General features: G+C 34.2%; 2 protein-coding genes across 8 annotated transcripts in view; one reads left to right on the top strand and one right to left on the bottom strand.

Moving 5' to 3' along the window:
• LOC114330442 (calpain-B) overlaps positions 1-26872 on the bottom strand; it is a 510388-nt gene that overhangs the window by 34376 nt on the left and 449140 nt on the right. The gene's annotated exons all lie outside the window — the stretch shown is intronic.
• Positions 1-26872, top strand: part of LOC114330439 (intraflagellar transport protein 122 homolog) — a 123369-nt gene that overhangs the window by 3041 nt on the left and 93456 nt on the right. Inside the window, exon 3 of one of the 2 annotated variants that reach the window (XM_050652708.1) lies at positions 19254-19322. The exons of the other annotated variant lie outside the window; for it this stretch is intronic. Coding sequence (XP_050508665.1) covers positions 19254-19322 — 69 coding nt within the window. The remainder of the gene's footprint in view (positions 1-19253; positions 19323-26872) is intronic. 2 annotated transcript variants of the gene reach the window in all.

Here is a 26872-nt window from a genome sequence, read left to right as displayed (position 1 = left end):
GAGGATAGTTTCTTGCTTAACACATCGATATGAAGGGACCATTTAAGGTTGCTATCTAAAAAAATACCAAGAAACTTTACAGAATCAACGATACTGATCTGGCTGTTATAAAGAGGTAAGGGTTGAAGAGTTCCTTTATAGAATAATGCTACTAATCTACGTTAAAAGATGGTAAATTAGAATCGGACCAGGATTTTATTGTGAGTAGATCAGAAGTTATAGTAGCATGAAGAGTTGCGATATTTGAGTTTTTAGCTGGTACTGCTGGTTTAGATACTGGTATCGTCAGCAAAAAGAAAAACTTTTCCATCGTTTTTTAAACTAGTGATGTCATTAGTAAAGATAAGGAAAAGTAGAGGACCCAATAATGAACCTTGTGAACCACATACAACATTTTTGAGACTAGAGTCTGTATCATTTGCTCTAACCCGTTGTTTCCTATTATCCAAGTAAGATTGAAACCAGTTCAAAAAAATACCTTGAATTCCATAGAAATCTAGTTTTTTTATCAAAATGTCGTGATTTACACAATCAAAAGCTTTGACATAATCACAAAAAAACAGTGGCAGTGTGCAGATTATTGTTTAATGCTTGATAAACCTCATGTAGTACAGAAAACATGGCATCGATGGTACATTTATTATTTAAAAAGCCGAACTGATTTTGTGTTAAAATCTTGTTATCAACGAGAAAGGAAATAAGTCGGGCTTTTATGAATCTCTCAATAATTTTGGAGAGTACCGGTAGTAATGCAATAGGTCTATAATTGCAGGCATTAGATTTTTCACCATCCTTATGAAGAGGAATAATGATGGCCGTTTTAGGCACTCTGGAAATTTACCTTTCTCAAAAGAATTATTAATTAGAGAGATGAGGACTCCAAACACATTGTCTGGGAGATTTGAGAAAATTTTTATGGATAGTCCATCGGTACTACAGGAAGAGTTGCTTTTGATACTATTGATTGTTTGGATCAGTTCAGATTTATCAACCGGTCTTATAAAGAATGAATTCGAAACCTTTCTTGAATTAGGGAGATAGGAAATGGGATCTTGTTATGACACAATAGTTGATGTTATATTTTTACTCACATTAACAAAGTATTCATTTAGATTTTCTGGGTCTGGAAGGGAAAATGTTTGAGTTGTGTGAGTTTTATTTCGAAGATCGTTTATTATGGACCAAGTTTCTTTTACAACACTTTTAGAGCTTCTGAGACGATTTTGATAGTAAAATTTTTTAGCTGATTTTAGAAGTTTTAAATAGATTGCCCTGTACTTGGTGATATATTCAGTAACAGAGACGTTGGTAGTAAATTTCTTGATGTAGACTAGTGAACGCATATTTTTGGCTGATATGCGGACACCTTTGGTAGTCCAGGGTTTGCGATGTTTTGGCTTAATTGTGATTAAAGGAAATGCTTTATTGAAGATACAGACAATCTTATTCAACAAATCACTGAAATTATAATTGACGTCCGTAGAAGGAAAATGCCACTCAGAGGTTAAGCATAAATTTTAGAATTTACGAAAGTTCCGACCGGAAAAATCCTGCTTAACGTCGAGTTTTCGAGGAGGACTTGCTAAAGATGTTATAAACTTCGTATAAACCGCTTCATGATCAGATAGTCCCGCATTAACAGTTGTAGCGCAGACATCACCGGGTGAGAAATCTGAGCAATATAATCAATTATGGTAGATGAAGTTTTTGTAATCCTTGTAGGAGAATTAATGTGCATTGATAGACCACATGATTCAAATATGTTGACCAGGGATATTTGTGTAGCACAAGTAGCAGGATAATTAATATTAAAGTCACCGCATTGAATTTTTCTGCTTTTATGAGGCAGGTCATCTAACAAATTTAGCAGGTTCTGAAATAATAGTTCCACGGAAGAGTCAGGTGATCTATAAATGCAAATAATATAAAGATTAAGATTCTTACTGTAAACTAAGGAAAACTCAAAGAATGCTTCACTTAATAGAAAGTGATATTTTGTTACCAGAGAAAAATCATTATTTGTAGAAAGAATTTGGGTGCCTCCATGAGCTGAACTTAGACGGTCATACCTAGCAATAGTGGAATATTTTTCTACAAAAAAAGGCTCGTTGACTTCAAGCCAGTGCCAGTAACCGCAACTATCGGTGGAAACCCTAATTCCTCTAGAAACAGAAATAATTCATCAGTTTTATAGAACGAATATTAATCAGAACAATGCTAAATTTGTTATCACTAAAATTATTTGAGGATTCTAGTCCCTCAGAACACGTCGTGATGTTTAAAAATTTCGTCTTGGAGAGGCAGCAGAATAGTAGTTTCGGTGACATTCCCTTGATTTTTGCAGGTGAATAATTCTTTACGAAGTTAGAAAAGACCTAAAAGCAGCAAGATCAGCGTCTACCTCATCTGCACCAATTCCATAAGCATCATTAAAATCTAGAAGAATTTTTCATAGATCTTCACTCTTTGTAGGAAGTCCTTCGGAAGCCAGAAACAGTTTAACACTTGTGTTGGTATACCCATCATAAAATACTAATGCAGGTTGGTCGTGTAGAAAAGCAAGATGAAGTTTAATGGCCTTTAAAATATCCGGTTCCCTTAAGCTGGCTAACAGATATCGACTATTAGAGTTATTGGTTAATCTAACTCTTGGTGGGGCCAATGGATCCAGATTAGTAGATGGTTCTAAAGTATCTTTCTTAATGAAATTATAATGGGTATGGAACGGATTCTTAGTTTTGCAAATTTCGATGGCCTGTTTGTCTGTATGTATGTTTGTGCTCTGAACTTCATCTTTGTTGTTGCATAAACTGCTATTTGAATTTTCCAGGCTAATATTCTGATATTCTTCGGATTTTTATGTGACCCAGATGAAAGCGTTGGTTCGAAATACGAAGATTCGATAGACCATTTAATGTTTACACCAGGTGGCCAAATGCCCTTATTAAGTAATAGGTTAATAGATGTTCTAGATTTTATACCTATTTTGAATGAAGAACCAGTTGTTGTGTCAGCGTCTTTAAGGAGGATATAACGTCTTATATATTCCTTGATACCTAGCTTCTCTTTAATATAGTGAACCACTTGTATAGGGGTGTATATTGTGCTCAAGTTACTAATAACTACAATGACACTTATCTTCTGTAATTTTTGACTTTTGCTCTGGACTTTCTTCGAAATGTTGAAGCTCTTCAGTTTGGGTACTTGAGGTGGCATAACATGTATTTTTCTTCAATACCTCTTTTTTCGTTATGGTAGATAGAATTTTGATTAGATTGCTCATTTGATTCGATATTTCATTGATGTTTGAACAGAGCCTTTCTGGGTCATACATCCTGTGTTCATAGAAGTTCCTATCGCCTCCCAGATGATGTTTACCCAACAGCTAAAATCTCCAAGCTGTTGATGGTTATGGAAAAAGGCGGAGCAGACCAATACAAAGAAAAATCTATAGATGACATAGGAGATGACAATACGGAAGAAAATCTTCTGGAACTTAATTATCATGACAGTGATGAGGGTGAAAATGATATGTTGGATGATTTAGTAAATAGCAAGGGTACCGAAATGTCGACCAGTAATAGCAATGCAGATAATACACTAATTAAAACAATTGCACCCAAATTAAAAAAGAAAATTATTAGGAAAGTCGTCCCGTGGACTAAAGAACAGAAGGAAGTAACATTAAAGTACTTTAAAAATTATATAAAAGTAAAGAAAGCCCCTAAAAGACTAGAGTGTGATGAGTTTAAGTAAAAGTTTAAAAAAATAATATACAACAAAGATTGGTTAAAAATCAAATTTTTTATACAAAATGCATATAAAGACAAGTAAGAAAATAATTAAAATCTGCTTTAGTATTTTTTTAGTATTTCCTTAAATGGTGGAGTTGAGTTTAATATTGTATATCATTTGGTTTCTAAGACATCCCAGGGGGTGATTTTATATGTGGTCATGTTTAATTTTTTTTATGGCTATTTATTTAAAATCCTTAGTTTAGCTTCAGGTTAGGTATGGTGGAATGAAAGAACCTCATTTAAATTACTTTATCTTCTGTTCATAATTATACCTACAATCTGATTACTGCTTATCAAATAAATTATTAAATTGTTCCTGTTTCTAAATATGTTCAGAAAAAAAAAGTTTAGGTCTATTTATGCATTTTATTTTTGTATTGTTAATGTTCACAACAAGAAGTACCTATGTATATACCTAAATATATAAAAATTTTGTTGCGCTATGAAAGCATTTCTATCAAATTTTTTCCCATAGATGAATAGCCGTTCTCCCTTTCCGAAGCATGGAATTTTACTGCCTTATATATTTTTGTCCGTCAATTTTTTTTCTGTATAATTCGAAAAATTCAGAATAATTTATTACACAAATGCAATTATTAATTGTTTTCGGTTGCACTTGCTTCCATGCACTTACGGTCCAAATTAAGGAGTTGGTAATATTTATAGACTTTTTAATCTCCTTTGTAGAATCATATTCGTCCATTGACGACAGTAGCCTTCAAATCAAAAATTGTCGGCAGTATGTTTTAAAACATTTTATAATCCCTTGATCCAGGGGTTGCATTCTGATGTAGTATTTGGTGGTAGAAATATTATTTTAACATTGGATAAAACAAGTTGTGGATGAGACGTACCATTGTCTAGAAACAAAAGAACTTTTCGATTTTCTCTCTGCATTCTTCTATCAAATTTATTTAGCCAGTCTGTCATGATTTCCCTTGTCATCCACGACTTCTTATGGCTATACCATTCGATAGGTAATTTTTCTATGTGTGAAACCTTGAAACAACGGGGTTTTTTACTTTTTCCAATTACTGAGTGGCCTTTCTTTGTCCCCTAGTATGTTAATGTAAAATAGTATTGTGACTCTTTCTTTGGAAGCCTTATTTGCAGTGCATCTTTCTCCTTTTAGGTACATATAAGTTTTGTTGGGTAATGCTCTAAAAAATAATCCCGTCTCATCTGCGTTAAAAATGTCTCGCGGAGAGAGAGCGAGCAGTTTCTCTTTCCAGTCAGAAACCACTAATAAATCTACAGCAGCTGCTTACGCACATATGGATTTCAAGGAAATATTATGACGCTTACAAAATTTCTCGAGCCATCCGCCAGAAGCTTTCATAATATAGAGACTTAGTTCCTTTGCAACTTCTAATGCTTTTTCTTGAATAATTTTACCACAAACAGGAATATTTTTAGACCTCACTTTACAAAACCAATCGAAAACGAAAACAATTTGGTCTCATGCAGCACCCTACGTTTTCAAAAATTTTATTTTCGCTTCCAGGTTTCCGCTCTCAGAAAATTAATTAATTTAATCACATGTTTCAAAATTTCACTAGCTTGAGTTTTTCCAATTCCAAATTTTTCTGCTAACTTTCTAACACTTAACTTATGCATCTCTGCATAATGAACCATATCGACTTTTTCTTTCAAACCTAAAAACTTCCTTTTGGTGGACGCCATATTATTTACGTTGCAAAACCTTCAAAACTAAAATTATTTCAGTTTTACTAATTTTACATAGGTCGACATTCAGATAAAATCTATTACGAAATTTAATCCGAAAGTAACAAAAATTAAGTTGAGTTTTTGAATATTTTGCTTCATCTGATATTTCCGTTAAAATTGTATTCTAGACAAAATACAAAAACTTCATCATAAAATTTAATGTTCCTGGCATCGGCATTCGCGTCATCGGTCACACACAGGACATTAGTAAATGTATTATTTTGCTTGCTTTGCTTACAGTTTGTTAATGTAAAGTGGAAATATCAAACTTTTATTACTTGGTGCCGCTAACGTAAACAGTTATATCAAATATCACCCATCTCATGGACATCTGTATTGATTTGAAATAATAAATCTATACTAAATTTACAATCAAGATGCAGTAGAAATAAACAAACCAAGACACGTTAAATGATACTAAGAGCACTCCCGAATCATAATTTACAATGTATAAATTTTGGAAATCATGATTTGGGATTTACAATGTATATACATTGTAAATTATGATTCGGGAGTGCTCCTAGTAGAATTTAACGTGTCTTGGTTTGTTTAATTCTACTGCATATTGATTGTAAATTTAGTATAGGTAGCTTTATTATATAACATTAGAATGTAAAATATTTGGATACAAATTTTTATTTTTCCATTTGCTGTCCGCATTTGCACAGGCCGTTGAAGGGAGTTAAAGAGTACAGGTTCACATATCGCCGAATGATTTTTGTTTTAAAAATCGTCCGTATAGAGGAGGTGTCCGGCGAAGAAAGGTGTCCGTTAAGAGAGAGTTTACTATATAAAACTATAAATAAATGAAATATTACTTAATACGTTCTCAATAAATAAGGATCATTTTTATATGTAGATATCACAATTGTATCAAAATTGTATAGATATCATAATTGAATATAACAAGCAGTTCGAAAATTCCAACTCGTATTACAATTTCGCTACGAAGCTCAAATACCGGTAATTTAATATATTTTTTGTTTCATTTTATGTATAATGTATTTCTAAATATTAGTGCGTCCTTCAGTTTGGCAACATTGAATGGACGCAACTGTGTATGGTTGGAGGTATATACGGAGTTAACAAAGCCGCCTGTTATAAAGATGCAATAATGGTTTAAAATAAACGAAAATTCGAATATTTAAAAAATTAAAATATAATAAAACAAAGTATAGTTCCATATTTGAAATTAAATTTTAAACCAATATTCGTCGGAAAATTATCAATTTTCCTTGTATTTCCAGGAGACGCAATAAGATCGCTTTGTTATACGGACGCAGTAATGGTAACATGATGTATATATATATATATATATATATATATATATATATATATATATATATATATATATATGAGCAATATTTCTACTTTTCGGTGAATTTTGTGGGGAGTGTCCTCGGATTTTCTTCAAATTTTAGTATGTTATTGGACCTATTTAAAAAACGTTATCCTGAGAGTTACAGACCCCTAGGGGCCTTAGAGCCCTAGATAGGGCCCGTTAAAGGCCCAAAAAAGGTCCTTTTTGCCGTATATTTGACAGGCTGTATATCGGCTCCCATTTAACCGATTTTAACTTACCAAACGTCATTGTCTTTATAATTTTAAGTAGTTTTTTCAGTGACAATTTCAAGTCTTTAGTCAATAACCCTGATTTTTGGGACCACTTTAAGTAACGCTAAAAATTTCAAAAAATTACTATTTTCAAAAATTTGTTAAAAATCTAATTTTAATCCGATTTTCATTTTCTAGACGACAGTTTAAAGGTATTAAAAAGGGCTTTAAAATGATATTTTGTGAGTTAAAATCCGTTCAGTAGAAGTGGAGATAAAACAGATTGAAAATAGACATTTTTGTAAAAATCGCGTTTTTACGCATTTTCAAAGTGCTGGCACCTTTTGGGGTATATATTAAATTGTACAAAAATTTTTTCACAGGTAGTTTTTTATATAGATACTAACGTTTCATTGGAGATTTTCTTGGCCCGAGCCTCTATCTACCTCATATAACCCTCTAAAAATGAGTATTTTGTTACTCAAATGAGGCAACTTAACAAACAACTTACGGCTTATTTCTATCAATCAGATAGCCTGAAGACTTTATCTATCACAGATTATAAAAGTAGAGATTAAAATCTTTTATTTAAGGGGTCATACAAACTTCTACGTAGCCTAGAAGTACAGTTATGATATTTCAAAGTCTTAACTAAAATCAAAGTATCAATTCTGTGAACGCTATTTTTATAGACTAAGAGCCGCTATAGATGAAATTTGATAATTATTTTAAGCACGATAAGAGCCTAAAACTTAAATAGTAGAACCTAAAAGAAAAGCTATGAACACTCTGCCGTCACTTTTTAGAGGCACACACCTCGACAGTGGCGCATCAAACATTCCACTTATGGAGGGGATAAATAAATTAAAAGGTACCCTCCCTCACTCCCAGAATAATTTTTTTTTATTTTTTAAAGTTATACGTGATTCAAAAATAAGACTCAGTGTAATTTCAACTCGCCTCCCCTGTTTTCCTACCCCCACCATCAAAAAGTTCCTTTCTCGTTTTTTATTTTTTTTAGGTGGGATATAATCAATTTTAAAATTTAAAAAAATTCACACGTATACTTGTGGCTTTTACAAAACATGCCTATTTTTTATAGACACGTAGGTTGAGTGACATAACCTAAAAAAATTATTTTTTTATTTTTATAAACCTTTAAACGAAAAACTTTTTTTAGGGATGGCTGTTGGACTATTTTGTTTTAATCTTGTGTATTTTATCAAATGCTATATTTCTAATTTATTTCAGAAGTTTCCGTAAGGTTCTCCATCTTCAAAAATCCAAAAAATTGTTTTTCGAGGGGGTTTTTGGGACTTTCAACGTATTTCTCCAATTTTTAAATATTCTACAGGACACAGTTACTTCAATTTACATATAACCTATAAAAAAACATTAATTTAATCTATTTTAAAGTCTATAAAATAGGGAAAATCACCAAAAATCCCTTAAAAAACAGTTTTTTTGGATTTTTGGTGGTGGGGGAAGGGGGTTGGGGGAGGTGAGTTAAAATTACACTGAGTTTTATTTTTTAATAACGTAGAACTTTAAAAAATTAACAAAATTGAATTCTGGGTGTAAGGAAGGGTACCTTTTAATTTATTTATCCCGTTCATAAGTGGAAAGTTTGATGCGCCACTGTCGAGGTATGTGCCTCTAAAAAGTGACGGTATAGTGTTCATACGTTTTCTTTTAGGTTTTATTGTTTAAGTTATGGCCTCTTATCGTGCCTAAAATAATTAACAAATTTCACCCATAGCGGCTCTTAGTCTATTGTGACGCCTCACAACCCGGCCTAATTATTCTCGATGCTTCCCGGGGTTACGAGACAATACCATTCCTATCCACGGCGTTCGGAGCGAGCGCTGCCGAAGTATATATAAAGAACCGAAATTCGTTCGCAGGCCAGTCAGTTACTAATTTCGACGCGATATTATATTGTTACGTTTTTGTGAACGGGTTGAAATGTATTTTTAAAGTAGATAAATAAATATTTGCAATTGAATTAAATAAGTTAGTATGTAAGTGTAAAATAAATTAGATATATTGTTGTAAAATTAAGTGTTAAATTGTAAGTGTTATAAATTAAACAATTTCAAGTAAGTCTTTTATTTATTTAATAATAATTAAAAGTCAATTCGCGTAATAGTTCACAAATAAATAAATCAGTACAGTAATAACCCAACAACTGGTGATCAGAAGTGGATATAATCAACATAAATTTTCGACTTAAATATAGTGTTGAATCTTTTAAAAATAAATAAAATATAAATCGTAATAAATAAAGTGTGTGATCATGTCTTCCTTGTGTAAGCTAACAACTGCAGATCTGGGGCTTGAATTGGAAGAAAGGGACCTGAACTCTACTGACAAAAAGGCTGATTTAGTCAAACGTCTGAAGGACGCCCTAAAAGAAGATGGTCATGATCCAGAAGCCTATTTATTCGAGGACAAGCATGCTGCTTTGGTTTCATTAATTTCGAAAGTTTCCTGCTGTGTGACCAAACTCTATGGACTAGTATCGTTGCTACAAAACCAAGTCTCTGCTTCTGAAGTAAAGATCAAGGAGATGGAAAAGAAGATAGAAGAGGATAGGCCCAAATACAAATCGGAGCCACGGCCGATAACTGAAGGCAGTGTAAGTTCTGCTCGAGTCAAAATTCCAACTTTCGACGGAAAGTCTTCCTGGAACAGTTATGTGAAACAGTTCGAAGCAGGTGCAAGAGCGAACGGATGGTCTGAAAAAGACAAAGCTGTAAACCTGGTTATTGCTCTTCGAGGAGAGGCTTTAGATGTACTTGAGACCGTAGCAGTAGAGGAAACTAATGATTATGAACAACTTATGAAGAGACTAAACATGCGCTATGGGCAGGAACATTTGGAGTATGTCTATCAGGCGCGGCTTAAAAATCGACGACAAAAGAAAGATGAAGCTCTTCAAGAATATGAGCTAGATATTGCCAGGCTAGTGCGATTTGCTTATCCAACAGCTCCCGAAGACATGATGGAAATGTTAGCTGTTCAAACATTTACCGATGGTCTTCGTGATTTTGAAATGCAGAGAACACTGCGATTAGCTCGTCACAAGACGCGGGTCGATGTATTGTCCGCGGCCCTCGAGTTCGAATCAGCTACGCAGGCCTCTGGTGAGTACAGTGCAGTTCGAACTGTGAAAGAAGAGGATGAAGACAAACTTGACCAGCTGGTAAATATGGTGAAAGGCTTTACATCGAAGAAAACGAAGACCATGAATTGCTGCAATTGTGGTGAAAAGGGGCACGCACGGAGTTTAAGGAAGAACGCAAATCAAGAAACTCACCAGCAGGAAATAAGAGACCGCACAGACCCTAGGGGGGCAGCCTCGACTCAGAACTACTCTAAAGACCATCTAATACTAATAGCTTCTTTGAAATGTCGTGAAGATAGTGTATATGTAGATGGAGAAATAAATGGTAAAAAGTATACATTGTTGGTGGATACCGGAGCGACCAGGACCATTATACGACCGTCAGTTATAAACAGTCATAAGAAGCTCTTACCAACGCGGTTGCGACTGCGGACTGCCACCGGTGAAAATGCCAACATCCACGGAGAAATCCAGATACAATTAGGGATTGGAGCAGAAAAGTTCGTCCATACTGTCATAGTTGCAGACATCGAAGAAGATGTTATATTAGGAATGGACGTAATGAATTTGCATGGATTTCAGTTGGATTTTAAGAACCGGGTAATCAAAGTTGGCAACGAGGAGGTATTTCTTCATCCACATGATGACAGCACTGTGCTAGCAGCCATTAAAGAAGATACAGTTGTGCCTGCGAGGAGTGAAACGATCATCGTAGCGCGGCTACAGGGAATTGTGGAAGAAGGAACACCTGTTATGATGGAGCCATGGAACCACGACGAGGAGGTTGGCCGAGGAATCATAATTGGAAAGGAATTGGTTACTTCTGCTAAAGAAATTACCGTGAGATTGATTAATATCAATGACTACCCAGTGACCATCAAGAAGGAGACAAAAGTAGGAACTTGTGTACCCGTGACGTCCATAATCCGTCAGACGACAACATCAGATAATTCCAACGATAAGTTCGACCAAATGGTTGCAGTTGCAGGCCAATCTCTAAATCAAATGGAAAAAAGGAAATTAAGGGAATTTCTTCGGCAATATCGTGACATATTCGTACCGAAAGGAGGAAAGACAGGTAGAACGACAGTTGTCAAACATAAAATTGACACTGGTACCGCTAGGCCAATTCGTCAAACAGCTCGACGATTACCACAGGCGAAGAGAGAGGAAGCTGAAAGGATTGTTCAATAAATGAGGAAAGACGGGGTGATAGAACCTTCTACGAGCCCATGGGTCTCTCCAGTGGTCCTGGTCAAGAAGAAAGATGGAACCACGAGGTTCTGTGTGGACTACCGTTTGTTGAATAATGTTACCAAGAAAGATAGTTATGCTCTGCCTCGGATCGACGACACGTTGGACACATTGGCTGGAAGTAAATTGTTTTCTACGTTGGACTTGAAGTCTGGATATTGGCAGGTAGAAATGGATCCAGTAGACAAGGAGAAGACGGCCTTCACGACAGGATCTGGATTATGGGAATTCAACGTTATGCCGTTTGGACTCTGTAATGCTCCTGCGACATTTGAGAGGCTTATGGAAAATGTGTTGAGAGGGTTATCTTGGAAAACGTGCCTGGTATATTTAGACGACATAATCGTTTTGGGGGAGACGTTTGAAGACCACCTGAAGAATTTAGAAGACGTTTTTAATCGACTTAAAGCTGCCCAGTTAATGTTAAACCCCAAGAAATGCCAGCTATTTCAAAGTAAAGTCAATTATCTAGGCCATATAGTCAGCAAAGAAGGAGTGGCCGTGGACAAAGGAAAAATCGATTCCATTAAGGAATGGCCTGAACCAACTGATAAACATCAAGTGAGAAGTTTTCTGGGACTATGTACTTACTACCGGAGGTTCATTAAGAAGTTTGCAGATATCGCTAAGCCATTAACACGACTTACAGAGGAAGCAAGAGATTATTGCTGGGATGGAGACTGCCAAACGGCCTTTGAAACTTTGAAGAGGCATTTAATTACAGCGCCAATATTAGGGTATCCACTGCCAGAAGGAGAGTTCATCCTAGATACGGATGCAAGCAATGTGGGAATTGGAGGAGTGCTGTCGCAGGTCCAAGGAGGACAGGAACGAGTCCTTGGATATTTTAGTAAAGTGCTTTCAAAACCTGAACGAAATTATTGCGTCACGAGAAGAGAACTTCTAGCAGTAGTAAAATCAGTGGAACACTTCTATCAATACCTCTACGGAAGGAAGTTTCTAATCCGAACCGACCATGCCGCCCTTAAATGGTTAATGCAGTTTAAGAATCCAGAGGGTCAGATAGCCAGATGGATTGAACGACTTCAAGAATATGATTTCAAGATCGAGCATCGGGCCGGAGTTAGCCACAGGAACGCTGATTCTCTATCTAGAAGACCGTGTCCAGCAGAATGTTCCCATTGCAACAAAACAGAGTCAAAGGAAGCAGCAGTACTAAGAACAACAGTGGTCAACGACGAGTGGACGCCTACCAAGATCAAGGAAGAACAAGAAAAAGATCCAGTTTTACAGAAGATTCGAAAATGGAAAGAAGAAAATCGTCGACCATCTTGGCAAGAAATATCAAGCATAGGCTCAGTAGTTAAGACGTATTGGGCCCAGTGGGACTCATTTATCTTGGAAGACAGCTTGCTTAAACGAGTAATAGAAAATGATGATGGTTCGGTGAGGAGAACACAGTTGGTGATTCCAAAGAGCAGAGTAGCCGAAGTACTTCGTCAGTTACACGACAGTCCATCAGGAGGGCATTTTGGTGTAAAGAAGACCCTTCAGAGAATTCGGGAACGATTTTATTGGATGAATAGTTCCGACGATGTGAAGGACTGGTGTAAGAAATGTACTACCTGTGCTACAAGTAACGGACCCTACCGGAAAAGAAAGGCTCCTATGAGACAGTACAATGTTGGAAGTCCGTTTGAAAGAATAGCTTTGGATATTGCCGGGCCATTTCCAGAAAGTGACAATGGATGCAAATACATGTTGGTGGTAATGGATTACTTCACGAAATGGGTTGAGATCTACGCAATTCCAGACCAGAAGGCCGCCACTATTGCAGATGTGCTAATCAGAGACTGTATCAGCCGATTCGGAGTACCTCTGGAGATCCATAGTGACCAAGGAAGAAACTTTGAGAGCGATCTATTTCAAGGAATCTGTGATAAACTAGGCATGAAGAAGACAAGAACCACGGCCTATCACCCGCAATCGGATGGAATGGTGGAGCGTATGAATAGGACAGTCGGCAAGTATTTGACAAAGATGGTGTCCAATCATCAACGAGACTGGGACCAGTACCTTCCATTCTTCGCAATGGCCTATAGATCTGCTGTTAATGAATCAACTGGCCAAACACCAGCCAAAGTCCTATTTGGACGTGAGATGCGTCTACCCTGTGATCTAGAGTTTGGATGTCGACCTGGAGAAGATGTTGCTGGTGAGGATTACGTGAATGAATTACGAAGAAGAATGGACGATATACATGAGTTGGTCCGTTCTAATCTTCAGATCGCTAGCGACCGAATGAAGAAACGATACGATACCCAAGCCGAGAAGGGATGTTTCAAGGAGAACGACAAAGTCTGGCTTTATAATCCAAAGAAGCGAACAGGTTGTTCTCCCAAGTTGCAGCAGTTCTGGGAAGGTCCGTACCTCATTGTCAAGAAAATTAATGACGTTATCTACCGAATAAGCAAGATTCCTAGGGGAAAGCCGATGATAGTCCACCATAACCGGTTGGCGCCGTACGAGGGAGACCACGACGTAGATGAAGAAGTGGAAGTAAACCAAGTTCGAGAGATGCCTGACCTCACGTTTGAGGAGTTCATGGGGGCCTATGGAGGTACCGGTAAAGCGAGACATGGTGTTACCAATGAAGAAAAGCGAGATCTACTCGCACTTCCCGATGACTATTCACTGGCCCATACCATCCCGGCCAGTATCAAAGACGCACGAGGGTTGGCATCCGCCTTCCGAAGGAAGTTTGGTCGAGTTGCAGAACTTCAATGCCAACTGCCAGCTCCTGGCAAAGCATTGAAACTCCAAGATGCATCACGTTACCTATTATATCTGGTAACAAAAGACACTGTCCGTGACCAACCTACCTACCAAGATGTATGGGATGCATTAATTCAATTGAGAGAGCACGTGTTGGAGTCCGACGTGCAAAAGTTAGCCATGCCAAAGTTAGAATGCAGCCAATTAGACTGGAGAGTTATCCGAAATATGGTAGAAGAAATTTTCCAAGACACCGAGGTCCAGGTGTTAGTCTGTTGCAATCCGCATAGTTACTGGTGCGGAGAGAAGACCGTCCCCTGTCACTTTTATACAACTGGGAGTTGTAAAAGAGGGTCCAGTTGCAGATACCAGCATCCAGTTCCAGTCCCGACAAGGTTCCAGGAGGAACCATCTTTTAAGGAGGGGGCAATGTGACGCCTCACAACCCGGCCTAATTATTCTCGATGCTTCCATGGGTTACGAGACAATACCATTCCTATCCACGGCGTTCGGAGCGAGCGCTGCCGAAGTATATATAAAGAACCGAAATTCGTTCGCAGGCCAGTCAGTTACTAATTTCGACGCGATATTATATTGTTACGTTTTTGTGAACGGGTTGAAATGTATTTTTAAAGTAGATAAATAAATATTTGCAAATGAATTAAATAAGTTAGTATGTAAGTGTAAAATAAATTAGATATATTGTTGTAAAATTAAGTGTTAAATTGTAAGTGTTATAAATTAAACAATTTCAAGTAAGTCTTTTATTTATTTAAGAATAATTAAAAGTCAATTCGCGTAATAGTTCACAAATAAATAAATCAGTACAGTAATAACCCAACACTATAAAAGTAGCGTTCACAGAATTGATACTTTAATTTTAGTTAGGATTTTGAAATATCATAACTGTACTTCTAGGCTACCTAGAAGTTTGTGTGAGCCCTCAAATAAAAGGTTGTGATCTCTACTTTTCTAATCCGTAATAGTTAAAGTCTTCAGGCTCTCTGATTGATAGAAATAGGCCGTAAGTTGTTTGTTAAGTCACCTCATTTGAGTAACAAAATACTCATTTTTAGAGGGTCATATAAGGTAGATAGAGGCCCGGGCCAAGAAAATCTCCAATACGAAGTTATTATTTATATAAAAAGCTACTTCTAAAAAAATTTTTGTACAATTTAATATATACCCCAAAACGTGTCAGCACTTTAAAAATCCGTAAAAATGCGATTTTTACAAAAATGTCCATTTTCAATCTGTTGTATATCCGCTTCTACCGAACGGATTTTAACTCTTGAAATATTGTTTTAAAGACCTTTTTATTACCTTTAAACTGTCGACCAGAAAAAGAAAATCGGATTAAAATTAGATTTTTAACGAATTTTTGAAAATAGCAATTTTTTGAAATTTTTAGTGTTACTTAAAATGGTCCCAAAAATCAAGGTTATTAATTAGAGACTTGAAATTGTCACTGAGAAAACCACTTAAAATTACAAAGAAAATGACGTTTGGTGAGTTAAAATCGGGTAGCTGGGAGTCGACATACAGCCTGTCAAATATAGGCTAAAAACGACCTTTTTTGGGTCTTTGACGGGCCCTATCTAGGGCTCTAAGGCCCCTAGGGGGCTGTAACTCTCAGGATGACGTTTTCTCAATAGGTCCAATAACATACTAAAATTTGAAGAAAATCTGAGGACCCTCCCCACAAAATTCACCGAAAAGTAGAAATATTGCTCATATATATATATATATATATATATATATATATATATATATATATATATATATATATATATATATATATATATATATATATATATATATATACAGTAAGCACGTAATGGTTGGAATAAATTTATTTCTTCGTGAATGGGCAATTTTGGAAATAAATCTTGAAACAGGTTGACTTTTATTTTTAAATTACCATTTTTTGGCATATTATGCTAGTGATGTTCTCCATCTGGGCATGATTATCTAATCGATGATTTTTTAAAAAAGAATATGGGTTACGTAATATCCATTTGAAAGCTTATTCAATTCTCTATTCAGTAATATCAAGATTAACATAATTATTTATACAGGGTGTCCAAAAAAAATTTAATTAAATTAATGGACACAACAAGAATAATGCATGTATTTATTTAATTGAAAATACATTTTACTGCTGTCAGTAAATAGAAAAAAATGTTTATTTGAAAAATAAACATTGCTTTCTGTTTAAATTAAATAATGTTCAAACTTCCAAGAGGCAAGTGGGTGGCAGCTTTAACCCGCGAGTAGTCGCGCGGTGAAATAGAATCTCAATTTTTATCCTTTTTCGCTTGATGAACAATTTTGCAATTTTGAAAAAAATTCGTAAGTGCCTCGAGGAAGGGTGTAGTAATGCGCAGGAATTTTTTTCTTCTTCTTTTTTTTTGTGGAATTTATGGCTTTGGGGAGAGCCAATTAGCTTTAACCCGTGAGTAGTCGTGCCGTTAGATAGAATCTCACATTTCTTCCTTTTTCGTAATACAGTAAAACCTGTCAGTAAAACGGCCACTAAAAATGAAAGAACTATTGGCCGTTATAGAAAGGTGGCCGCTATTGCGAGTTTTTGTAGTCTACATATAATTGGTTTGGGAAATTTTTAAACTGGCCTTTAGGATAGGTGGCCGATGTTGGCAGGTGGCCGTTAATACAGGTTTTACTGTACAGTAAAATTTGTAAGTAACGGCCACTAAAAATGAAAGAAGGAAATTTTTAAACTGGCCGTCAGGACAGGTGGCCGATGTTGGCAGGTGGCCGTTAACACAGGTTTTTTTAATAAAATTGTTAGAAATATATATTTTCAATATAAAAAGTAGATAAAAATAGTACAAAATAAAAATTTGTTGTAAATTCGTATTTTGAGATAGAATCTCACACGCGACTATTGACGTTACAGAAGTGAGCGTGACTACTCCCGGGTTAACATTGAATTTAAGCGGGAAACAATATTTATTGTCAACTAAATATTTCTTCTTGTTTTCTGACAGCAGAAAAATGTATTTTGAATTAAATAAATTACATACATTCTTCTTTTTGTCTCAATTAATTTAATTCCAAAAATTTTTTGGACACCCTGTATAAATATTTATGTTAATGTTTACATTACTAAATAGAGAATTGAATAACCTTTCAAATGAGCTATCACACAACCCCAATTCTCATTTAAAAAACCATTGTTTCGGTTTATTGCGGTTATTATTTCGGTTTTTCGGGCTATTACTAAAATAGCCCATTCACGAACAAATGAATTTATTCCAACCTTTACATGCTTACTGTACATCATGACACTCCAAATGTATTACGACTGTAATATGTCAAGTAACAAAATAAAATAATTTGTTTATTTTGGATTTTGATCATGGTTTCTGAAGTGGAAATCGAAACTTCAAAGCAAACGTATTGTCAACTGAAATTGTGGTCAAATTCCATTAAAAGTAGTAAATAATTATTCCACCTTACAGATTTTTGTAGTTGCCAGTGATTATACAGATCGAGTTTTATGTCTGGAACACCTCAATTATATCGGAAACGACTTGCATGATTTTTATAAATTTGGTGTGTATATTATGGTGGTATTTGCATTATTGTCATATCTTCCGTTTTTCTGGAAATCTACTGAACTTTCTTATTTCAAATGGCACACCCTGTATATTTTTTGCGTTTTTAAGTCCTTAAGAAATACTGATTATTTTTTGTGTAATAAAATTAATTTTTTCAAGGTCAGGGCAGACATTATTTTAGGTTCTTTGGATTAATATTAATAAAAAATATTTTTATAATTTGTCTCTAAAATTGATCATTTTCGATTGTTAAACAATTTAAAACTGAAAAAAAAATCGAAAATGACGATTTTAAAGGCTCAAATACACAGATAAAAATATCATTTTTGAAATTACGAAGTGCCTAAATTCAGGTTCAAACGTTCTTCTATCAGCTCCCCATAAGAATTTTTGGATGTTTTATCGTAAAACATTATCTTTTAAATGATGAAAAATAAATAGATAATGAAGCGCTTATGAGAGGACGGGCGATCGTGCTGCCTTAACAATTAAAAAACAATCTTTTAAAATGAAATAAGCCCAAATTACTTATCGGGAACTGATAAAATAAGGTTTTAACCTGAATTTACGTATTTTGTAATTTCAAAAATAATATTTTTTATTTGTGTTTTTAAGCCTTGAAAACGTCATTTTTCGTTGTTTTTTTTAGTATTCAATTGTTTTCTAACTCGAAAACGATCACCTTAAGAGAAAAATTACAAAAACCCTTTTTTGTTTACAAATATTTAAAGAACCTAAAATAATGTCTGCCTGGGTCGAAAAAATTGATTTTTATAATTTGTTTTAAACATTTTTTTAATAAGTAGGTAAATGGAGCAATAACTCCGAAATAACGGCATTTAGGTATAGGGAATATTACATAAAAAATAATTAGCAGTTCTTACCTATTTCAAAACTAAAAAAATATACAGGGTATCTCATTTGAAATTAGAAAGTTTATTAGATTTCCAGAAAAAAACGAAAAATCTGACAATAAGTGCAAATACGACCATAATATCGGCTGCTTCACAAGACCCTTACACATGAAAATCTATGAAAATTGTGCAAGCCGTTTCCGAAATAATTGAGGCATGCCATACATAAAACTCACTCTGTATGTTATGTTGCCCAGTTATAAGTATTTTCATTGTCAAACTCTTAGCGTGTGCTCACTACGGAGACCAAAGGATGGTATCCTAGCTTAGAGCATGGTATAATACTCTTCATATTCGTGAATTCTCGCATTTAAAATAATGCATTTATTTTACATAGCGATCGATAATATAGTTTCGATCGCCAGGTAAAATAAATACATTATTTTAAATGCGAGAATTCACGAATATGAAGAGTATGATACCATGCTCTAGGCTAGGATACCATCCTTTGGTCTCCGTAACTTTCGTAAAGTAAATAATTTATGTAGCATATATGCTAAAGTATCCAAATATGAATAAAATGAATAACATTGAAAACTTAAAACTAAATTTATTTCAGCCCAACAAAATCGGGATTTTCATTCCGATTGGGTAGCAGTAAACCCCAGACAAGTACAAAACAATTGAGGTAGTTATATTTTTGTTTGTTGTTGTCATAATTTGTAGGTAGTACATGCATGTTTATCGTATGTGACTTCTTATTGCATGTATTGTTTTGTTAACACTTTTAGATATAATGTAGTTCTGTGTTTCATTATAGAACTAGTAGAAAAGTTTACTAATTCATTCTAGGTATAGAGAAGGAATATTTATCCGTTGGAAGGGTTGACATGGGGGCGACATGGGGGAGGGGTTGACATGTTAACAGTGCTTTTCATGGTGGCACAATTTTTAAACCGTCCCCTGGTAATGAAATCCACCTCTTTTTTTCAACCAGATCCTGTGGAAACACAAATAATCTATCGTGCTTCCTGAATCTTTTACTGTAGTGTTTAGTATCCGGGGTAAAGCACATTACCATGTTTATTATACAAAATACAATGGTTCGCAAAAGTTCCTAACCTTTGTTTATATGGGAGTATCACTAAAAAAGTACATTTCATAGAAATTTAAGACCGAATGATGGAAGTATTTTCTTAAAAAACACTACAGGTACTTAAGCAGAAAAAGCAGCAGAGGAAGCAAAATTTCCACTTTATAGAAATTAAAATGGCTTGAGATTGGGCAAATCCTGGCTTTTCAACCTTTGTTTACAAAGTGATAATAACAATATCGTTATTATCACAGTCGTGACGTCACACTTCCGCTGTCAGCCTTAAAATCTCTATTTAAACTATATTTATGTATTATATCAGATATTTTCTACCATATAGAGAGTATTACTAGCAAATTTGTGCTAATGTATCATGGGCGCCCATACCCATGGGCAGGGGGGGGCGTGGCCCCCCTAGCTTTTCGGGTGCTGTATACTATATATACTATATATGGTTATCCAAATTATACAAAATATAATGTGCAACATCTTCACGTCTGCCCCCCCTGAAAATTTTTATATGGGCGTCCATGTAATGTATTGATACAAATTATCACAAAATTAATAGTAAAATTTTAAATAATCTCTTGTTTTTGTAAATTACACATAAAACATACACACAAGATCGTCTCCCGCGTCGATAGAGTGTACCACGTGACCCATAATCATAGTTAACGCTCCCAGCCGATAGCACATAGTGTATGTGTGTGTCATCGAATTTCCTGACTGTGAACCTAATCCATTAGCCGAACTTATTTTTGCTCTACAGATATTTATCTCACATATTACTATTAAAATAAGATTTTGTATTTTAAAGATATACCTAGATTCTATAACAATAAATGCATAATTTAATCTTTAGCTACAATCATACAATATTACACATTTATATAGATATATCTATATCATAAATATATTCTAGTATTATTCTTTATTGTATGTTTTTTTTTTAATTTTTATTTCCTTTTTTTTATTTTTGAAGTTATACTTCTTTACCGGCGATAGAGGGTGAATTTTTATATGTTAAAACCTATCAGCCCGGCGCATGCGCATTATAACTTTGTTCTGATTGGATGTTCAAATGACATGTCAAAAATTATCCGATATGGCAGCTGTAGGACAGCTGTGGTTTGGAGGTAAAGGTAAAGGTAAACAAATGTATAATATATTAGTTTTATTGTTGTGAGGACAGAAACAAAAAAGTTTATAATATTGTAGTGACTTTTAAATAGTTTTTAAAAGCAACAGGTACGTAATAATTGTTAATGTATCATGGGTATAAACCTACCTATTTGATCTGCCAAAATACATAGTATGTAATACTTTTATTTATATAATTTGATTACCATCAAAATTTCTATCAATATTCACCTAATATATTGTTTTCTTACTCTATGCTTTGTTGTATTTTTTCAATTCTAAATCATTTCAATTCAAAATTAAAATAATTTGATCAATTTTCAAAATAACAAAATATCACAAGTTTAATCCGTTTAGTTAGTCGATCTTCGTAAATAATGACACATACTGTCCGTGGCTAAGCGTTGAAGGGGAATGAATTCCAATACCAACCGCGCTTATCAGCGCTGGTTCGAGTCCCAATAGAAACTTCCTTTTTTGTTTTTTTTTTAATACATTTTATGATTGTAAGTATATTTATTATATAATTGTATTTTCAGAAAATACGTATTTATTTAAAAAAATTTTCGACAATTAATGTTCAGACATCATTTGTGGCTTGTTTAATGTGTTTGTGTGTGTTTTATTCTTTTATTATTTTAATTTTTGGCACTGTTCTAATAAAAATGTTTGAGAGTATAAATTAGTTTAATATTTATACAAAATATAAATAAAAAGTATATTAATTTCGTTTAAATCATATAATAGAAGTATAACTTCTTACGTGCGTACAAAGTATACACACATTCTTTTTTTTATGTATTATATATTTTTTTCTTTCTTTTTTTTTATTTATTATTATTATTTTTTTTTGTTTTTTAATTATATTATAAGGAATGTCAACAAGGAGTACTTCTGCTAAGGGTCTTTCAGAGCAATGCACACACACACACAAGACTAGACCACGGAAAGAAAGGTAGAAAAATGGGATAAACACAGGTATTAATAGTTTACAATTTTAATTTTATACTAAGTAGGTATGTGTTTATTTTACACCAATTAGGATCTCATATACACGTTCGTCTAAACTAGATAATATTGTTATTAGATTAAAAGGTCTTGTAATATTGGTTTCTCTATATACTTGATTCATGAATTGATTTATTTCTATTATCTTTAGTCTACAGTTTAGTATCATGTGTTCTGCACATCCCAACTCACCACATTCATAAAGATTAGTATCACTAAGACCTATTTTAAATTTATGTTCTGGAACTAGGTAGTGTCCAAATCTAAGTCTGCATCGGTCTAATTTTTTAGGTTAGAATAAGTTTTTGATAGCACATAGTGAATATGACATATCAAATAATACACTGAAAGGAAAATGAAATTAGATCCTAACGGAAGTAGGATGTTTAAAAGGAACAGACTTTGAGCAGAATATTTTTAAAAGAGACAGGCATTGATACATTTGAGTGATATTATATTCCACCAATCTTAAAGAATGGCGGTGTAAAAAAAATGTGAGGGAAAATACGGTATGCGGCAAAATAAACAGTAATGAAATGCGCATGCCTTAAAGTATGTGTCATGCGTCGAAACGTACCGAGTGGTTTCTGAACGTATGTAACGAATGTCGTGGTAATTTTATGTGCTCGGGTGCCCCAGGATGGTTCTGAGTTTTGCAGAAAAAAAATTTATCGGGGAGTAGTGTTTTCGGTCATACAGGAAAGGTTGCGAAAACGGTCCAAGCTCAAAATCCACAATGGTTCCAGCAGGACGGGGCTACCTGACACACGGCTAGGGAGTCTCTTCGAATACTGCGCGATCATTTTGGGAGATCGCCACCACCAGACCTAAGGCCACCTGATGCGTACATATGAGGAATGCTGAAGGGTGCAGACCGATCCACCGTCAGACATTCCGGAATTGCGGACTAGAATAAAGATTTATTTCGTGCCAGAGGACATCTTTAACATCTGTTTTATCGGGAACGTCGTGAATAATCTTTGCAATACTCTTATCATTTATTAGGCTATTGATTATGTTCAAAATAAGAGAGCTAAAAGGAACTACAACGTTAACGGGATTTTATTGTCTCATATGGTCAACGGACCTCCATACTTGAAAAAACCGCGGAGTGCTACCATTTAAATGGGTGCGTTTTTGAAAAAGGGGTGAATTAGTCCCTAGGCACAGGGTGAATTAAGGTGAGTTCCATTCACTTTTGGTACAAACACTTCTACAGGAAAATTGTTCCAGGATAAATTTACTATCGAAATATCGTAATTTAAAGTCAAAAGTATTTTTTTTTTACAAAAATACATTCAAAAGAAAAGTAAGAAAAAAACACGAAAAAAATCAATTTTGTTTTTTGCCCCATAATTTTTGTCCACGGGGATATAGGTATAGGCATTGCTTCAGCGAAAAATAACTTTCATCCTTCCTCTTTAAAATGAAGTTTGGTAGAAGTCTCTAGGATTTATAGTTTCCGAAATAGGATTTTTCAAAGTTTTGCCGCTCACAGAATTTTTGAGCCATTTTCCCCATTATTTCGCAAACATTGTTCTGTAACTTTTTTCTACGGATGTCTAGTTATATGCAATGGTACATTTAGTAGAAAGAGAATTCAATTACCTTTAAAATGGTCTAATGTATAAGGTCGTACGACTATTTTTAAACAAGTTATGCTTTTTCAAGGTTTTATACTTTTAATTATTTTTGATATTTTTTATGATTATTTTTTAAATTTCTCATTATGACTTTTTTCTTGTACATTTAGGTATGTACATTCTGGAATAAAAAAGCTTATTTTTTTTACTTTAAAATGGTGTATTGTAATCACCTCTAGGACTATTTTTAAACAAGATATCCGTAGGATATCCAAGGGTATCCGTAACTTGAGAAAAATTTTAATTTTTTTCAATTAGAAGAATATAATTGCATACTGTAACATAATTTTTAATTCCAAATAACTTTTCTTACTAACACTTTTCGATATTGTGAAATATAAAGGTACTTTACTCTTGAGCGAAATTCATATTTTTTAACATACATACCTCGTACACTATTGATAAAACTTTATATCTGATGATTACATCTTAGGTTTTAGACTATGCAGAGCATTTTATAAAGAATAATTTTTTTCATATTCATAAAGTTAATAATAAAAATTTTTCATATGGTTCCAACTTAGTGCGACCTATTGCATGTATATATGTCAAACTTTGAAAGAGCATATCTTGTTTAAAAATAGACCTAGAATTTTTTACAATACACCATTTTAAAGTAAAGAAAATAAGCTTTCCTTTTTATTGCACAATGTATACACCTAAATATACAATAAAAAAGTTATAATGAGAAATTTAAAAATAATCGTAAAATATATCAAAAATCATTAAAAGTATAAAATTTTGAAAAACCATATCTTACTTAAAAATAGTCATACAGCCTTCTACGATAGACCATTTTGATACAGAACAATGTTTGCGAAGTAACAAGGAAAATGGACCAAAATTGTTGTGAGTGGCGAAATTTGAAAAATCATATTTTGGAAACTGTAACTCATACAGACTTACACCAAACTTCATTTTAAAGAGGAAGGATGGAAGTTTTTTTTCTGTGAAGCAATGCCTGTACCTATATCCCCGTGGAAAAAAGTTATAGGGCAAGAAACAAAAATGCTACCTTTCGTGTTTTTTTCTTGCTTTTCTTTTGAATATATTTTTATAAAAAAAATATTTTTGACTTTAAAATGTGGTATTTCGATAGTAAATTTAACCTGGAAAATTTTTCCTGTAGACGTGTTTGTACCAAACGTGCATAGAACTCACCCTAATTCGCCCTGTGCCTAGGGACTAATTCACCCCTCAAAACAAATTTCTCAAAAACGCACCCCTTTAAATGGTAGCACTCCGCGGTTTTTTCATATTTAGAGGTCCATTGACTATATGAAACAATAAAACCCCGTTAACGTTGTAGTTCCTTTCTAAAATACATAATCAATAGCCTATATCAGGGGTGGCCAAAGTGTGGCTCGCGAGCCACATCTTTGAAGGATTATTTGTGGCTCTCAATTCTCAATAAATATCTGAATTACTTGTAATTTTTTTCTTTTAAAATGTCTTGAATAAGTTAAGTAAGTAATTATTACTGACAACAAAAAATATAAAAGACTCAAGGACTTTGACAAGATACCCCTTATCACCGTTGCTATTCAATTTGGCCTTAGAATATGTAATAAGTAAAATATCATCTGAGGTGTTAGAGGGATTTGCGAATCAATTATCAAAACTATTGTTGGCCTTTTGCTGGTGATCTAGGTGCAGTTGCTTATTCACCAAGAGACGCGAGAGAGGTGTTTTCACAACTCGAGGAAGAAACAGGTAGTCTGTGCCTTCGAATAAACGAAGAGAAGACGAAATACATGCTAGTAACCAATAATCCAAGACCAAGAGTTAGGCAGAACATAACTATTAATGACTACAATTTCGAAGTAGTAAAAGAGTTTAAATATCTGGGGGCAGTGATTATAACCACATATAAAAAGAGGTCTCGGCAAGGATAGCTGCGGTGAATAGAGCGTCTTACTCCCTATCATCATTGTTAAGATCCAAGTTGCTAAAAAGGCATTCTAAATTAATACTGTACATTGTGTACATGCAAATTATTCACCCAATGACTGTATGGTACTAAAAACATCGTAAGACATATTTATAAAAGCTAAGATAACATGGGCAGGTCATGTGGTAAGATCAGAGGAAGACAGAGTGTTACAATGTTTTTTGAGAGACGGTAGAAGATCAATAGGCCATCCCAGAAAAAGATGGAAGGATGATAAATAATCGAAGTATCCTGAATTAGTAAAGGCTGCTTGTAGAATTATTTCCATATATTTGAAACAACGATGTGAACCATTTTATTTCACTTTAAAATTCGTGAAATCCAAACACTGCGAGAAAAATTGTATACCTTTTTTACACTTTGTAAATTTAAATAATTGTTTAATTGCGGCTCGCGAAAAATTTCAAATTTTGAAAGATGGCTCGGATTATCAAGGAGCTTGGCCACCCCTGGCCTATATACTAGATATAAACAATCATGAACATTTCAATATTCATTTCAGTACTGTTTTGATAGTTTGTCTTATACTATAGAAATAGTTTAAGAATTGCAAATTTGCACTAGATCTGGGGGCTTTTGTGTTATAAGGAGAAAAGAGACTTTTTCAAAGACATTTCGGAACCACTATGGTAAAAAGTATTTTTTCCTTATTATACAAAAAGCTCCCAGATGTAAGTAATGCAAATTTGCAATTTTTAAACTTTCAGTTTATGTTGCGCCTTGTTCAGTGTGTGACCTGTTTTACTGTGTTTATATTTGTCCTGTGTCTATGTTTACTTTGTCCAATTACCTCAAGATTATGTTGTTCCACAGTATACTAAAAAGGGTGGCTTCAATTTATTCTATTTTATTTTTTTACAAAACCACCTTTGACACAATTCCCATCTGGAATACTTCTTTTCCACTTAGTGGAACTGAGGATGGCAGCGAAGAGGAGGAAATACGGAAACGAATTAGAAAAGGCGAAAACGGCGGGTTCGTTGGGAAAAATATTCCCATGAGATTTTTTTGCATAATTACATTCGTGAGACATCCCAGAATAAGGTTCAAGAAATCGCCCACGTGAAAAGTGGGCCAAATTTTTTTTAACAATTTTTTTAATCAAATTGCAAAACTCAATATTTTTGGCCCAGACAATTTTTTTTTTGTAGGTTTTTGAGCCATTCTGGATAAAAAAGGTCTCTTATAATTTTTCTCTAAAGTTGATTGTTTTCGAGTTATAAGCAATTTAAAATTGAAAAAAACGAAAAATGGCGATTTTCAAGGCTTAATAACTCGGTTAAAAGGTATTATTATGAAAGTCAGAAAGCGACTAAATCAAAGTTTAATACCCCCCCTACAAGACCGAAGAAATTTTTGTCATTATTTTATTACTAAGCTGTTATTTTTAAGTAATAATATTG

The sequence above is a fragment of the Diabrotica virgifera genome, chromosome 6 (genome assembly GCF_917563875.1).
Source record: "Diabrotica virgifera virgifera chromosome 6, PGI_DIABVI_V3a".
NCBI classification, from domain to species: domain Eukaryota; kingdom Metazoa; phylum Arthropoda; class Insecta; order Coleoptera; family Chrysomelidae; genus Diabrotica; species Diabrotica virgifera.
The sequence above is the reverse complement of the archived record's forward strand: the minus strand, read 5'-3'. Positions and strand labels throughout refer to the sequence as shown.